Below are 16,235 nucleotides of genomic sequence, written 5' to 3'. Positions count from 1 at the left end.
TAGAATATCTCTATCTGTCCTGACATGTGTGCAAACATTACTTTCAAAGGAGCAATCCATGCAATATCCAACATGTCTTCTTTCATAAATAAATAAGTTCTGTAGTATTAGATAATACTCACTCCATTTAAAAAAGAAAATCAACTCTTAATGCCATTTTTAATGAGTTTTAATATACTGAGCATCCTTTGATTTCTATTACAGGCTTTAGCCCACCTCCCCAGCAGTGCAAGATCTTTGTAACACTTTCCTGTTTGTGATAATTTGTTGCCAATATTCCCAAACTAAACTAAAAATAGATAATGTTACCTTAGTGATATAAGGATACATTGTAGCTGCTGAGTTGCACTGACTGAACGATTGATGAAAGGCAGCCATTTAGTGAACCCCGGGAAGCAGGATCTTTGCAGATTGATAACAGCTGAAAGAATCGATCGGCAGCTTAGATAATTAGTTTACCATAAAGGTGATCAAAGGCTGCATCTATTAAAACATAAACAAGATTTTTTTTATAAGTGCAGTGCGGGACTCCCTCTTTATCTTCTGCTCATTTAATGTAACCATGCATCGTCAATATGACTCTGTGCCCAGGACATACGTGAAAACGAGAGGTAACTCTCAATGCATTACTTCCTGGTAACACATTTAATAAATAAATACAATTCTCACGGTTGTAAATGCAGTATTTTAATTTTTTTATTTTTCCTGCGTTTGCTCTGTCTTCACAAAACAGCGGGAGAAAAAAATAATGAATAAAACAGCATGAAAATGAATCGGCGCCTTTTTATTCTAGGACATGCGGCGTGTACCAGGAGTGACCCCAGCTATCGTCCGGTCAGCAACTGAGACAAATGAAAAGCGGCCATTTATGTGCGCGTATCCCGGCTGCAACAAGAGGTACTTCAAGCTGTCCCATCTGCAAATGCATAGCAGGAAGCATACAGGTACTGTCTGCCATACGTTGCAATATTCAATTCATACAGAGCACTTACATGCATCTCCTTGATCAACAATGTGCTGGGTTACAGTACATTGAATTCCATCTCCCAGTACTGTCCTATATTGCATGAACCCTCTATTCTGCTCGTCACCACCTTCTCCCACTCCCATACTGCTGAAGTACCCTCCCTTGTGCCATCAGAAGCACCCCCAAACCATCACACAATTACATCTTAATTAATTAATACATCTCATTCAGGAAGCCAGAGTTTTTTTTATAGCCCATCATGAGAGGTTCTTCATAGATTTCGTAGTTTGTACACGAGCTTTTGAATGAAATGAAAGGGAGTGTGGACATCCAACGCTTGCATGGGAACATGCTATCCAGTGGTGTATCACCCTACTTATATGAAGAACTCTAAAGTTGGCCCATTATAATTGTTATTGTTTATTATAATAATAAAGTTGGTGCTGCTCATCATTGTTTACCATTATATTTAGTAACCTTTTTTGAAACAAGGGGGTCCCTGGAGCTGAACCACGGCACTTCAAGCTATTTCATTTGGAAATTCCCTTACAAGAATTCTTGTCCGGGAGAAACGAGTATGGCAGCCGGAATAAGCCTCACTCTGGCGCCAGTAGCAAGCTGTGCACCATAGTGAGATTACATTGCAGCTTCCAAGTGGGTGAGCCGAATACAGCCCCCGTAGCTATGAGTGTTGCCCTTCAGCTCCGGAGGACCCCTGGTTATTATTGGGTGAACAAAACACTTGATTTTGGGGAGAATTGCTGCTTAAAAAGGTAGCAATGCTGGCAAAGGAATCGAATATGCTCCAGGAGCAACGTGACTGTAATAATTCTGAAAGCAACGTCATTAGTTTCCTCCTCCTTCTTTTATCATGAACTCTAACATCCAACCCCCGTCCCCCTTCAACCCCATAGGGTCCAAGTGTGTGGCTGGTCCAATCTCCACCCTATGTAACATCCCCCCACCCCAACAAAAAACAAACATTAATGGATTCATCTACAGACTGGGCCATATTCCAACCTGATACAATGAGCAGCCACCTTACGTTCTTGTTTCAACATTGTCCCACATTCCCTCTAGAATGTAAGCTCTCCGGATCAGGGCATCATTACCTCTTTGTATTTGTGTGTGCGTGTTTGTCCTCACTTGTTTGTAACTTCACTTGTATGTAATATACATAACTCTGCACACCATTGTACCGCACTGCGGGATATGTTGGCACTTTACAAATAAACGATAATAGTAATCCTTTGTTATTCTGCTAATACTCAATCATAAATCATACTTCCCCTATGTGTTTTATCATCCTTCCCCTATGTGTTTTATCATCCTTCCCCTATGTGTTTTATCATCCTTCCCCTATGGGTTTTATCATCCTTCCCCTATGTGTTTTATCATCCTTCCCCTATGTGTTTTATCATCCTTCCCCTATGTGTTTTATCATCCTTCCCCTATGTGTTTTATCATACTTTCCCTATATGTTTTATCATACTTCCCCTATGTGTTTTAGGTTGTAAGGTCACCCATGTTGGTGTTTCTTTGCCTGCATTACTGGATTAGATGTTTCTGTACGGCCTTTCATCTTCATTGTGCTAACTAATCAATACGGAATAATAATAGTGATTGTAAATAAGTTCCAACATATTAGCTCCGCAATTAGAATTCTCATTAAACATGGTCTAGATTTTCCATGTATCTTCTGTACCCTAAGGTGAAAAGCCCTACCAGTGTGATTTTAAAGACTGTGAGCGGAGATTCTCTCGTTCAGATCAACTGAAAAGGCACCAAAGACGACACACAGGTAGTTAATTACCCGTTGAATATTTAGTGACTGTGTAAGGAATATTCAGGATTGTTCTGTCTGCACATGCACATTGCAGCATATTGTGGGGTTTCATTTAAACACATGGGTGCAATAGTGATTATTGGTGATTAGTTATATTATTATTGATCACTTATGGCTATTTAGGTGAATGGCCATTAATGATCAGTAATGACTATTGCATCAGCAACCCCTGGGTGAAAAAACCAGAAATAATGTTTGATTTAAGGACAATACAGAGTTTGGTAATTTTTGCGTTTAGCATGTGTGAATTTGGAAATACTTGTGTCTCCAACATAGTAACATAAAATGATTGGCTCAGAGGCCAGTTTGGAAGAAGACCCTGTCACGGAAGACCAGAACTCTTTCACGGGTCAAGCACCAGACACAAAGATCAAATAAAAGGATATTTATTCCAGCCAGAGCCAGAAGACCCACCACAGAATCACAACAGAGCTATACTCCCTCGGAGAATACCGCTTAGTTTGTACATGCTAGGTTCAGCAACTCTCTTGGAGCTGAGATTAGCCGCTCCTTTTCTCAGGTTCTCCTCTCCATAGAGAAACACGGTAAATGGGCCAGCGACCAATCACAACACAGATAATGGAGGTTAGACCAATCACAGCGCTAGGCCTTGCCTGTGTTGGCTAATCCGGACTGAAGGTGTGACAGGGGACTAAGGCAAGGGAGGCGGAGTTTATGAAGCAGCCACTGGTAACAGTGCCTAACAGCCCCTATCCTCACGGGCGGCTCACTATCTCCAGGTTGAGATAGGCGCCTCGCTGCCTAGGGCAGAGATATAGTTACATAGTTACATAGTTACATAGTAGATGAGGTTGAAAAAAGACGTGCGTCCATCAAGTTCAACCTAGGCTAAATTTAGACAACAGATACTTTATCCTATATCTATACTATACTTACTTATTGATTGAGAGGAAGGTAAACAAAAACCCCTAGTGACATCATTCAATGATCTCTCATAAGGGGAAAAATAAATTCCTTAATGACACCAAGAATTGGCAATCGGATTACTCCTTGGATCAACATCCTTCCCATGTTTACTTATTTGGTATATACCTTTCCTTTCTAAAAAGATGTCCAACCTTTTTTTGAACAAAGCTATTGTATCTGCCATCACAGTCTCCATGGGTAATGAATTCCACATTGTAACTGCCCTTACTAGAACCCTTTCCTTTATTGCTGGTGAAATCTCCTTTCCTCCAACCTTAAGGGATGACCCCAAGTCCTTTGTACTGCCCTTGGGATAAATAGTTATTTTGAAATCTCCTTGTACTGTTCCCGAATATATTTGTATATAGTTATCATATCCCCTTTTAGACGCCTCTTTCCTAATGTAAATACATATTATTTAGCTAGCCTCTCCTCATAACTTAGATTGTCCACCCCCTTTATTAATTTGGTGGCTCTTCTCTGCACTCTCTCTAGTTCCATAATGTCTTTTCTAAGGAGTGGTGCCCATCGTTGGTCCGCTTATCGGACCAACGTCTCCCAGATAGGAGGCCGGCCCATTCCCACTCTCTTTTGTCTTCAACCCCCTTGTGGAACAAGCGAGACCTGGATCCCTGGGCGTGCAGGCTTGGTAAGTGTATTACCAGTCTAGCACGTCCAGAGACCCCAGAACATCAGGTACACCCAAACACAGACAATGTTATGTTTGTTAAACATTACAATCCCTTTCTATGAAACACAGTTGGCCAGATGAGCCATGATAGGATGAATATACGGGGCAAGCCTGTACAGTATATCAATCCAGACGATAGGACGATGGCTGGGCTTCACCTTTATTATAAGCGTGACATTGCCCATATCGTTACAGGCACATTCTCTTGGTCTAAGTAATTACATACATCTAGGGTTCTCTGGGTGTAGGATGCTACATTATCACTCAGGATTAGAGACGGGGGACATTTTTGTTGCGGATTTGGATCTACATCGGATTGGAAGGTTCGTGGATTTCCGTGGATCAGTCTCAAAAATGGCGATTCGATTTTTGCGGATTTTTTTTATCACCGACAATCCATCCATGGATTCCGCGATCCATTGACGGAGTTTAAGAATCCAATCTGTAGATTGCTGGATCCGCGGATTGGATTGCTAAAGTCTACCGGCGAATTGTATCCAATGGCGTTTTTTGATTAATCCGCACGGAACAATCCGTCAGCAGATTTTAATAATAATAATTTGTTCTTGTGTAGCGCTGCTAGTTTTACTTAGCACTTTACAGAGACATTTTGCAGACACAGTCCTTGCCCTGTAGATCTTACAATCTATATTTTTGGTGCCTGAGGCACAGGGAGATAAAGTGACTTGCACAAGGTCACAAGGAGCTGACACCGGGAATTGAACCAGGTAAAAACTCAGTGAACCGCTCTAAACTCAGTGCCAGTCAGTGTTTTTACTCCTCCCTTTTACACGGTGGAACAGATTTTGCATGGAAAACTCGGGAAATTCCAGGAAACGGATTTTGACAGTTTCACCCCATCTCTACTCAGGGTGATGTCCCCCGGGGTCAGAACCAAAAATGGAGGGAATTACTGCAGTTTTGCACGCACATCTGGCAGCGCAATGAGTTAATCCTCGCCTTTTCGAACCTTCTCCACATTTCTATACAGGCGTGAAACCGTTCCAGTGCAAAACCTGCCAGAGAAAATTCTCTCGGTCTGACCACCTGAAGACTCACACCCGGACTCATACAGGTAAAACAAGTGCGTAAACTTTTCTTCACATTTCTTTTTTCATTTATCGTTTTGATCTTGAGAATGGGCAGGTTTTGTAAACCCTTATCCAGCTTTACAAGCTAAATTCCCTGAAGCTGGCAGTACCCATATTACCCAGGGTAAACCCATTTAGCTGGAGTAAACACCTACCCATAAACTGCGACACCAATTTGACACCTGGTCAGTATTTAAAAAAAATGTACTCTGAAATGAATGGAGTTGGTCTGACAGTGGGGGAAAATGGCAAACGGCGCAAAGAATGGAGAGGAATTGGGCAAAGTTAAAGATGGACGTTGCTTCCCCCCCACGTGGGGCTGGAAAAGACCACGGTCACTAGCTGACACAAGTATCCATCTGCGTACAAGAGAACCGCCTGTTCCGGATACCGCAACAAACCTGTAGCGTGACTCCAAACAAGAAAGGAAAGTGCAGTCTAATGATATTTTAAGTCTAAGGAGAGGAGGGAGAGAGTTATGATTCCTACTGATACCCAAGGTCCTCCAGGAACCTGCATCTTATTTTTAGATTTATCTGTTTACATGGTAACCAAGGGCCTTAGCCTTCGTGGGGCCCAAAGCGGCTCTCTGGCAGCGCCCCCCCCCCCCCTGTAGAAGAAGGTAAGGGCACTTACCCCACCTGCCTGCGCAATTCTTTGAAGTGCAGTCCTCCTTCTGCGCAATGACATCACGGCGGCATGTTACGATGCGTTGTCATGTGACGACGCAGGGTCATTGAACGTCAGGTCTCCGCCATGATGACGCGGTGCCGCAGGAGGAGGGCGCTCCAGAGAAGGTAAAATCCCCCCTCTCAACCACCCTCCCCCCCCCTCTCAGCACCCCCCCCCCCCACCCTCAACACACACACCTCTTACCTCTCCGGCGTCCCCGCGCTCCCTCCTCCAAATCCCTCCGCCGACAGGAGGAGGGAGAGGAGGCAGTGCGGGGCCCCCCAAAGGCGCTGGGCCCAAAGCAATCGGCTTGCCCTAAGGCCGGCCCTGATTATTCCGTAACGCAGCACTATGGGTAATACACACAGTGGGGCCTATTCTGGTAGCTCTGAATTTGCCAGTGCCAATCCGATCGGCAGAGCCGGAGGGAAAACGCTTCTAAAAAAAAAGCCTTTTCCATACGGATTGGACATGCGAGAAGGGTTTCCAGCAGGGAGCTCAACTCCAGACCCCCCCCCCCCCTCCTAGCAGGTCAGATTTTCAGGATATCCCAGCTTCAGCACAGGTGTCTCAATCAATCTCTGCGTCAACACAGGTGGCTCAATCAGTCTCTGCTTCAGCACAGGTGGTTCAATCAGAGGCTCAGTCTGAACCTCTGATTGAGCCACCTGTGCTGAAGCAGGGATACCCTGAAAACCTGACCTGTTGGGGGTTGAGGGTTGGGGGTGGGGGGGAGGGGGGTTGAGGACTGACGTTGAGCACCCCTGGCTTACACGTTATGTGCAACAAAAGATAGAGGCCCCAGCACATCGGATCTTACAATGTAAAAGGCCAAAGGGGGAGACAGATGCAGGAGAAGAGAGTTGCATATGTATTTGTATAGGGCGGGATATTTGGAAACAAAGTGCAGTGTTCTCCCACGATAATTGTATCTTCTCCCTTTAACAGGTGAGAAACCTTTCAGCTGCAGGTGGCCCAGCTGTCAGAAGAAGTTTGCTAGATCAGATGAATTAGTCCGTCACCACAACATGCATCAGAGGAACATGACCAAACTGCAGCTGGCTCTCTAGGTGCCGGGGGAAAAGACCCCCTCCACCCCGGGGAAAAGACCCCTTCCGTCCCCGCGCCGGGACTTCCTACTGTATTATATAATAAATGAAACTTTCCGTGCAACCAGCCTGTGACATCCTCAGCAGTTAGGGCATTGTGTCCTCGCTGTCATAATTAAAGATGCCAAGTTGTACAAAACATGGGGTAGATTTTATAGCGACTGGCTATTTGACACCCACATTTTTTCTACGTTGTATGCCAACAGAGTTTCCCAACTGGAGTCCCCAAGGACCACTAACAGTGCAGGTTCGAAGGTTGCCCAATCATTTTCACTGAACCACCTGTGCTGAAGCAGGGGTATCCTTAAGACCTACCACTGTCAGGGGTTCTTGAGGACTGAGAGTAGGGAACCTCTGGTCAAAGGTAATTGCTGTGTGTGTACTGAGCCACTGATTGAGCCACCTGTGCTGAAGCAGGGGTATTCCTAAGACCTACCACCACAAGTGGTCCTTGAGGACTGAGAGTAGGGAGCCTCTGGTCTAAGAACTGTGCAAATACAGCTTCACACGTCCTGCTCCCACTGTAAAACTGTCCAGGAAGCTTTGCAATTCTTTAAATCAGTTGTGCGCAAACTGGGGGGGCACGCCCCCCGGGCGAGGGGGGAGAAATTGTAGGGGGGTGCGGGCAGTTACAGAGGCCCCCCGCTCTTGCCCACGGTATTGAAATGAAATGCCGGGGAGGCGTGAGGCCTGTGTAACTCACTTACCTGCTCTCTGCGGGTCTCAGGTGATGCATCGTCATGGCAACGCGCATCAAATGACGTGGCGGGTTCACGTGACGTCACATGACCCGCGACGTCATTTGACGCTGAGTCACTGGGAGAGGGGGACGGGGGGGGGGGGCACAAACGCTGCGACTCCCGGGCAGGGGGGCGCAGCTCACGAAGTTTGCGCACCCCTGCCTTAACGCACTGTCCCCCCGTGGAGGGGTACACGGGTGATGCTATCCCGTATTCAAGTATAAGAACCACTGCTTTTTCTGAGGACCTTCATCCATACAGCATCTATAATAAAGTTACATTAAAATGTGGCGATTCAGACATTAAAAACCGCACATCTACACACGTTGAACAGAGAATCTACTACTTTTTAGCTAACTTGGTTGTGCTAATGCCAGATGAATCCATCTCATATTGTCAACTTAGCGGACGCATCCTAAACCCTCTTCGGTTACGTTCGGAGATGGGTGCGTGACGGGGTCTCTTGAATTTTAATCATTGGTGTTTCTTTGAAGAATTGAGACTGAGGTTTTTTTTTTTTTTTTTTTTTGTTTTTTTTTAGACTATTTTATTTATTTGCAGTTTAATTGGGAGTGGGTAATCTGCCGACCAACATGGGCTTGTGGGTAATCTGCCGACCAACATGGGCTTGTGGGTAATCTGCCGACCAACATGGGCTTGTGGGTAATCTGCCGACCAACATGGGCTTGTGGGTAATCTGCCGACCAACATGGGCTTTGGGACCGAAGTTGCTTTTAACCCTATTTCTGCCGGGGAGGACACCAGCGTATTGCTCTGCCATGTTTTTCGCTGGACTTTCTGGCTGCCAAGGGGTTAATTTTCTGACCCATTACGGTGGCTTGGGTGGCAAGATCCAGAATCCTGTAGATCAGGAGTGGCCAACTCCAGTCCTCGAGGGCCACCAACAGGTCACGGCTTCAGGAAATCCCTGCATCAGCACAGGTGGCTCAATCAGTGGCTCAGTCAAAGACTGAGCCACTGATTGAGCCACCTGTGCTGAAGCAGGGATATCCTGAAACCCTGATCTGTTGGTGGCCCTTGAGGACAGGAGTTGGCCACTCCTGCTGTAGAACCATGTTATCCAGGTTAGCGGCTACATAATGCCGAATATTATTTCAAAGCAAAGGGCGTCACACTGCGACAAAAGTGCTGCCACGGTAGTGTTTTGAAACATGAGAACGGTGGAAGGGCTGCACTGGTTTTGTGGCCTAGAATTGTACATATACAGCAGCAAAAGAATAAATAAAATTGGTAAGAACGGCTGGTCCATGATCTCTGTTAACAGATTTCTCTTAAGATAAATAACTTAAGACGTTTCTGTTTACATGTAATTAGACCTGTTTAGTGAAAAACAGTATAGTGCTCACGGGACTTTTTAATGAGCAGGGTAGGTATTCATTATGTTCTTCTGTCCTTGGGATTGGTCTGTAATCTGTATATAAATATATAATAATAATAATGTTTTGTTCTTAGAAAACATGCCAACTTAGAAAGTGTATAATATTAGATGACTTACAGTTATGGTGTTGTTACTGCTTGAAAACATTAAAGATAACACTAAGAATGTATCCTGCATTTTTTCACCAAGCTTTTAATAAAAGCCCATTCCAAGAGAGACACGGAGCGTTTCTTGTTCAGGACCCTGTAAGGTTTTAATACTGTTGGTTAACACTGTCTTCCTAACACAGGGGGTATACAAACCAGCTATTTCTTGGACAGAACCTCCTGCATTATAGAGAGGCTGATCTGAGCTCTGAATAAGAGACATGCGTCTGTCCAGATTTGCTTCTCCGCCGCTTACAGCGAAATCTCCAAAAGCTTGCAAAACCCCGTAAATATTTTGCCAGGCGCTTAAAGACAAAAGATTTTGCGAAACTGCCCAAATTGTTCAAAATTCGCTATTTCATTTTTTTTTGAAACGTGGTGACATAGCACCCCCGTGACTTCCAAAAAGTTTTTTCTTACAAGTTTGATCAAATTTCTATAGCGAAAGTAATCGCAATTAATCACACAAGCGATGCGCCATGACTTTCTAGCGCTGAGTGAACTTGTTGCAAACTTTCGGATCGAAGCAAACTTTTTTTGCAGAACTAAAAAAAAAGGGTGAAATTCCCAGACAGCTAACGTGGGCGAAAAGTTCTATTCCAAATCGGTTTCAGAGGACCAGCATGGTTAAATGGCTCGTATCTTTTTATAAATATTTAAGCTTACAAACCTCCCCATGATCTCTAAAATTGACATTCTAAGTCAGATGTCTCAGCAGAAACAAATATAATCATTTGCCCAAATGCCCATGTTTTGGGAGATCACAAGTTAAAAACAAAGTATGAATTCATAATACATGCATTAAATCCTCCTCTACAAAACAAACATTGCATTCCTTCATTAGATTGGAATGTGCGAACCAAAGATAAATGTCTCACTTTTCTATGCAGATTTGCTGTCGGTATGAAATAAAATACCTTGTGTTCTGTCCTATATCTTGGCCGTTTGGTTTCACAGTGTCTGTGTACGTTAGTGTGTCTCAACTAATGCAAAACCATGTCTTGCACTCTAGTGATAATAAAGAATTGTCTGATCACCGACATGTTCTCACAAGGGAGCTGTATCGTTCAGATTTATGATTGAGCCATTGTGGACCGTTTTATACGGCTGCCAAAAAAAAGTCCAGTGCTTCTGGAGATACTCAGGATGTTTAAGTCCAGGAAATATTTGCAGAATGTAGAAGTCTACGTGTTCGTAAGATGCTCCACCATTGTAAAGGTCACGATTCATAGGAATTGCACAGGATTGATTGCTTTATGTGGAATAAATGTAATTTAAAGGAAAGAGAGTTGGAAAGTGCGTGCACTTTGGTAAAATACTGGGCTCCAATTACAGTACATCACCGAGCGGAGAGAGGTCATTAATAGAGAGATCGGTTCCTGGGTATGTTACAGGCTGCAGCATTTTAACTTTTCAACAGCGTGTGCTCATTTGCATGTCGTAACCCAGAATCCATGGCTGCAGTGGAAAATTGTATGCTAAGAGGTCACGGGGAAAGGCAGGCACGTCGGAGGCATGTGAAAATACAAATGGGATTTTTATTTGCTGTACGTTTTAATATAAAGATAATGCCTAACAATGTATGTGCAGAATAACAAGCTCATGAAATCAAAAGGTTGTTAGTTACTAGGTGCTAGGTCAGGGGTGAGCATCTCTAGTCCTCAAGGGCCACCAAGAGGTCAGGTTTTCAGGATATCCCTTCTTCAGCACAGGTTGCTCAATCAGAGGCTCCGTTGATGACTGAGCAACCTGTGCTGAAGCTGGGATAGCCTTAAAACCTGACCTGTTGAGGAGGGGGGGGGGGGGGGAGGACAGTCTTGAGTACTGAAGTTGAGCACCCCTTCCCTACAGAGTTTAAAATGTATTTGTTGGTACCCAGGGGCGCTCAAATGTGTTCACTATGCTCATAAGAAATGGATCATGTGATTCCCACAGTACACAGACCCTCCCACAAAGTCCCATATTCGTCCTTCCAGACTTGTATAAACTCCGGATACCAACGTTACCTGTATTACCTATCTCTGCACTGGGTTCTGTATATGTCTTATGTGTCTGTACTTTTTAAGGCAGGAAAGTAAAAGATACTGGTCGGAGAATTTCCTGCAACTGGGAAACCTCCAAATTAGTAGGGTGTTTTTAAAGAACTATAGTTTATGACAAAGGAGGTAAATAATTGACATCGCCTTTTCCCCCCCCCCAAACTTTCTTTATTGTATCTGAACCGTTAAAAGAGTGTGACATTTGACATCACATAAGTTAAGATTCGACAATTAAATGTAGTACGTCTGATTTTTAGCTAGTAACCGACCAAACGTTTCTGATCTTGTCGACTTGTGAGGTGGGGATAAGGATAAAATCAATCGATTGGATAGACCACAAAGCGTATTGACATTATAGTTCCCACATTTTTGCTATATTTTCTATTTTTTCTAAAACTTTTTAAACAGTGCACATTCATAGATGACATCTTTTAACGGACTAGGTATGGCTTTTGAACAAACCTGGGGAGCTCTTGAATTAACCTTATATTATGGTAAAACATAAAACACATATAAAAAGTTACTACCCAACAAAGCACTTGCCAAATGGAAATCACAAGCTGAAATTTGGTGACACATCACTTTATCTCTGATAAGCACAGTTACTGCAGATAGTCTGTCAAAAATATATCACGGATAGGTAACACTGATGCTTTCAATGCTCTGCTTTCTCAAGTAATTAGAGGTGCACATCAGCATGAGATGTCATCTCCCTGCAAAGGGAACATGAGCTGTAATGCTCCCCATGTGTGAGGCACCACATGCTTTGTACCTGTCAGCACCCCATGTGTACAGGACACCTCCGTGTTTCGGAAGATACTGACAACTGTAGTTACATTCCTGGTGCTACACAAAAGACTGCAGTGTATCAATGGGTGGAGTCACAGTCAGCGTGGTCTAAAGCAAATGAGAGTGAGAAAATGCCATAATTATCCATTACAAGGGTGGCCAACTCCAGTCCTCAAGGGCCACCAACAGGTCAGGGTTTCAGGATATCCCTATTTCAGCACAAGTAGCTAAATCAGGAGGCTCAGTCAAAGACTGAGCCACCTGTGCTGAAGCAGAGACTGATTGACCCACCTGTGCTGAAGCAGGGACATCCGGAAAACCTGACCTGTTGGTGGCCCTTGAGGACTGGAGCTGGTCCTCCCCTGATCCATTACATCCATTTCACCTATGCACATTCATACTGGGTGGAAAGGGTGTTATATCCCTGGCGCTCGGCACATGTATCAAAACATATATAAAGGATATATACAACCAGAATCGATGGTACTGGCAGATCCAATGGAGAACTCCAAGTGCAGATGGTCAAACACGGAATAAAAATAAATAAAATGACATAGCGTAATACTGTATGATAAACCAATATACACAAATACACAAAAACACAAAACAAACAACAAATGCTGAGCACAGACAGGTGACTGATAGTTATAAAAAACACATTTAATAAAACACAATTAATAAAACGCAAATAATATTGCTATGAGTATAAACATGGAATAGGTCCCACTAATAAACTCCTGCTGTAGCTGAAGTACCCGCTTACCAGAAGTAAGACGGTAACGGGCAGTGGATATTCAGAGAGTATCCCCTCTCACCTGTGGCCAGTCTGCTCCGAGCGTTCCTCTTTGGCATCGGTAGCGTGCTGATGTTCGGCGTCGGCTCCCGGGTGGGGCACTCCCCTGCTCTCGCGGGGACAGACCTCTGCAGATCTGTGGCTCCGACCTCTGTGATGCGGACCGCCTGTGAGTGTGTAACCGCAGATGCAGATTCGCAACAGCAGATTCTCCAGGACCCTGCTCAACAGTGATGTGCGGATGGTAGCGGCAGATTCGCTCGTGCTCCAATTACTGTAATGGGAACTGGGTATTACTTTCATCTGGATTGTGAATGGCTTAATTGATTATGATATTAACCATTCGCGCACATTTAGGTCCATATGTAGTAACCAGTCTTCTGCCGGTCGGCACCCCAGGGCGTTGGAAGACGCCTCACCGCCCACTGACTGATGTAAATATGGCCTTTATCCGCATGATGCTTGGAAACGGATAAATTAATCATGATAGGATTTTTTTGTGCATTTCAACAACTGACAAATCCATCGGTGATTAAACATAGGATGAGATAAGATTTACAAAGTCACATCCCCTTCCTCTTCTGAAACAGACTCTGGCTCTCCCCTTTTTGAGCCCTGCCTCTCTCTAGCAGTGCACCAATTGTATCTAGTGACTGCCTGGTCACATGATCTTCCCCACAGAACTTTGCATCTTTGGTCCTCTTCTGCTGCACTGACAGCCATTTAGTGAACCCCCGAGCCGACTATTCGCCGATTGATCACAGGAGAACGGATCGATCGGCAACTTAGCTAAATACTTATCATTATGTGGATTGTATTGATGCGCATATTAAAGGGTAAAAAATAATAAAATCGGCTGCTTGCTCTTCTGTTTTAAAAGTCCAAACCGGCCCTTTCCTCTTATTGTGACACTTACAAGGCATCAAAACACAGGAACCTGAATTCTATTCTATATCTCAGCAGAAATGTATTTTTTTTGCTAGGTCTGAGGTGATGATATATTCATTTGTTTAGGACCAAGCACAGCAGTTAGGGTAATGATTTTTCAGAGCTGGTACCTGTCCGGGCCAGGCAGGAATCCTACAAGCTGCCAAGTAAAGCAGTGAACAGTCAAGGCCCACTGCACACAATCGTGAATTCACATGAGTCAAAGAGACATTTTCAGTATATTTATTTGCAGAAACACTAAAGGTAAGAGCACAATGTTCTAGAGGAAACCCCTTTGTCAGGTACAAGTAAGAGACCAAATGACCCCCTGATATAACTCTGTGGCCAAGATGTACTAAGCACTGTTAGGCTATTTAACCTAATGTTAATCTAAAATAACATTAGGTTAATCAGAACGCCTACCCCCTAAAACAAATAACGTTAGCCCAGCGCTACTCCTTAAGGGATAGGGAAGATGTTTTCTTTTTGAAGGCCTGATTGTTAAATGTATCCCCTCAAACACCACATGGAGAGACGCCTGGGCTCCCCTGAGTTACCTGGGAGATATGCTAATTGCATATGCAAATCACTCCTATTAACAGGCCTGTATTTAGGCATAGGCCTACTAGGCCCGGGCCAATGGCGGTAAAATTCGTGGGGACCGGTGCTGCGGTTAAAGAGGCCCCCACTCTCTTCCCCACAACAATTAAACTGATTGCCGGGGGATAGCGTGGGGCCGCTGTAAAAGGTCTCTTACGTCCTCCTGCAGCGTCAAACGATGCCACAACGTCACATGGCGACGCGTTGCTGTGACAATGTGACATCACATGGCATCCCGTTGTCATGGAAACGTGTCAGGACACTGCAAGAAGAGGAGGCAAGGGGAGCAAAAAGGTAAGAGCCTAGGGGTGGCAAAATACTAAAACCAGCATGTAAGAGGCAGATGCAGAAGTACACACGAGGAGACCATTTTGGTGAAATTTAAACATGGCTTTATTTAGCCTGTCCCTTTATACAGCAGTTTAAGGCATTATACATATATATCAAAGAAACAAACAGCCTGTCCCTGTCTAAGGGCTAACTCACTTCCCCACTCCCTATCTGCAAGACAGGGAGGAAAAGCCCCTTACCAGCCTATCAACCCAAAGTCTCAAGCGGTACCTCAAAGCAGGTAGCCCTTCAGGTCGGTCTCTGGGTCTGGTGGCCGTGTGTCTTGATCTCCATTATCTCCTCTCCTCAAGTTGTGACAGTGCTAACGAGTCTCTTGCTCTGTCCCCAGCAGGAGGTTTCTTACCCTCCTCTGATTACCCAGGCGGAGCTGGTTAATTGACTAGCTGCAATTAACCAGCTCTCTGCTGGATTTCTCAGACTACTAGAGGCAGCTCTATTTAAACAGGGGTAAGTCCCTGTTACACGGCCCTGCTTATTAGCATATTTCCCGTGTTTCAGGGTCAGGGCGGAGGGGAAGGCCACCTTTAGGCTAAGGCCCCGCTCCCAGAGTCAGCGCGCCCGCACTGCAGACAGACATGGCGCTGACATACACAGACCGCGATATGCGGTCTGTAGGGAGCGGGAGCCGGAGCGGGAGGTGGGAGGGAGTGGGAGGTTTGAGCGGGAGGGGGGGCGTGGCTTGAGCGGAGGGACCCGCTACTCTCCCCCCCCCTCCCTCCACAGCTCGGGCTGCTGATTGAAGGTAAGTAAAGCAACACACACACACAGACAGAGGCAGGCACTCACGCACTCAGGCACACACACACATACACACAGACAGGCACTCACGTTGCTTTCACTCCACACTCCTCCCCGCTCCTCGAAGCCTCTCCTCCTCCCGAAGCCTCCCCTCCCCATTGGCTCACAGCCACACCACGTGACGCGTCAACGCTAGGGAACACCATTCTCTTGTATCCCATAGCGGCTGACGCGCCACAGCGTGTAGTGAGCTGTGCAGCCAGGGGGGACTGGGACCGGCTCGGGAGGATTCCCCTGCTGGTGGGGAAGTCGCGTGTGGCCGCCTGCGCCGCCGAGCGCAGCGGGACCGAGGCCTTAGGCAAGGCATGAATTAGCATGAGTTATTGGAAGCGAACTTATCCTGACGTGAA

The 16,235-nt window shown here is 45.1% G+C and overlaps 1 protein-coding gene across 6 annotated transcripts in view; it reads left to right on the top strand.

The window, feature by feature from the left end:
* WT1 (WT1 transcription factor) overlaps nucleotides 1–8,581 on the top strand; it is a 47,586-nt gene extending 39,005 nt beyond the window's left edge. For 4 of the 6 annotated variants that reach the window (XM_075567347.1, XM_075567342.1, XM_075567348.1 and 1 more), the window contains 4 exons: nucleotides 794–944; nucleotides 2,679–2,768; nucleotides 5,423–5,515; nucleotides 7,143–8,581. In XM_075567347.1, the coding sequence (XP_075423462.1) occupies nucleotides 794–944; nucleotides 2,679–2,768; nucleotides 5,423–5,515; nucleotides 7,143–7,264 (456 nt within the window). In that variant the 3' untranslated portion in view covers nucleotides 7,265–8,581. The remainder of the gene's footprint in view (nucleotides 1–793; nucleotides 945–2,678; nucleotides 2,769–5,422; nucleotides 5,516–7,142) is intronic. The other 2 variants (XM_075567346.1, XM_075567344.1) reach the window with 1 other exon arrangement.
* Nucleotides 8,582–16,235: the final 7,654 nt, after the last annotated feature.

This window comes from Ascaphus truei, chromosome 12 (assembly GCF_040206685.1).
Source record: "Ascaphus truei isolate aAscTru1 chromosome 12, aAscTru1.hap1, whole genome shotgun sequence".
Taxonomy (NCBI): Eukaryota; Metazoa; Chordata; class Amphibia; order Anura; family Ascaphidae; genus Ascaphus; species Ascaphus truei.
Note: the sequence above shows the minus strand (reverse complement) of the source record. Positions and strands in the feature narration are given on the sequence as shown.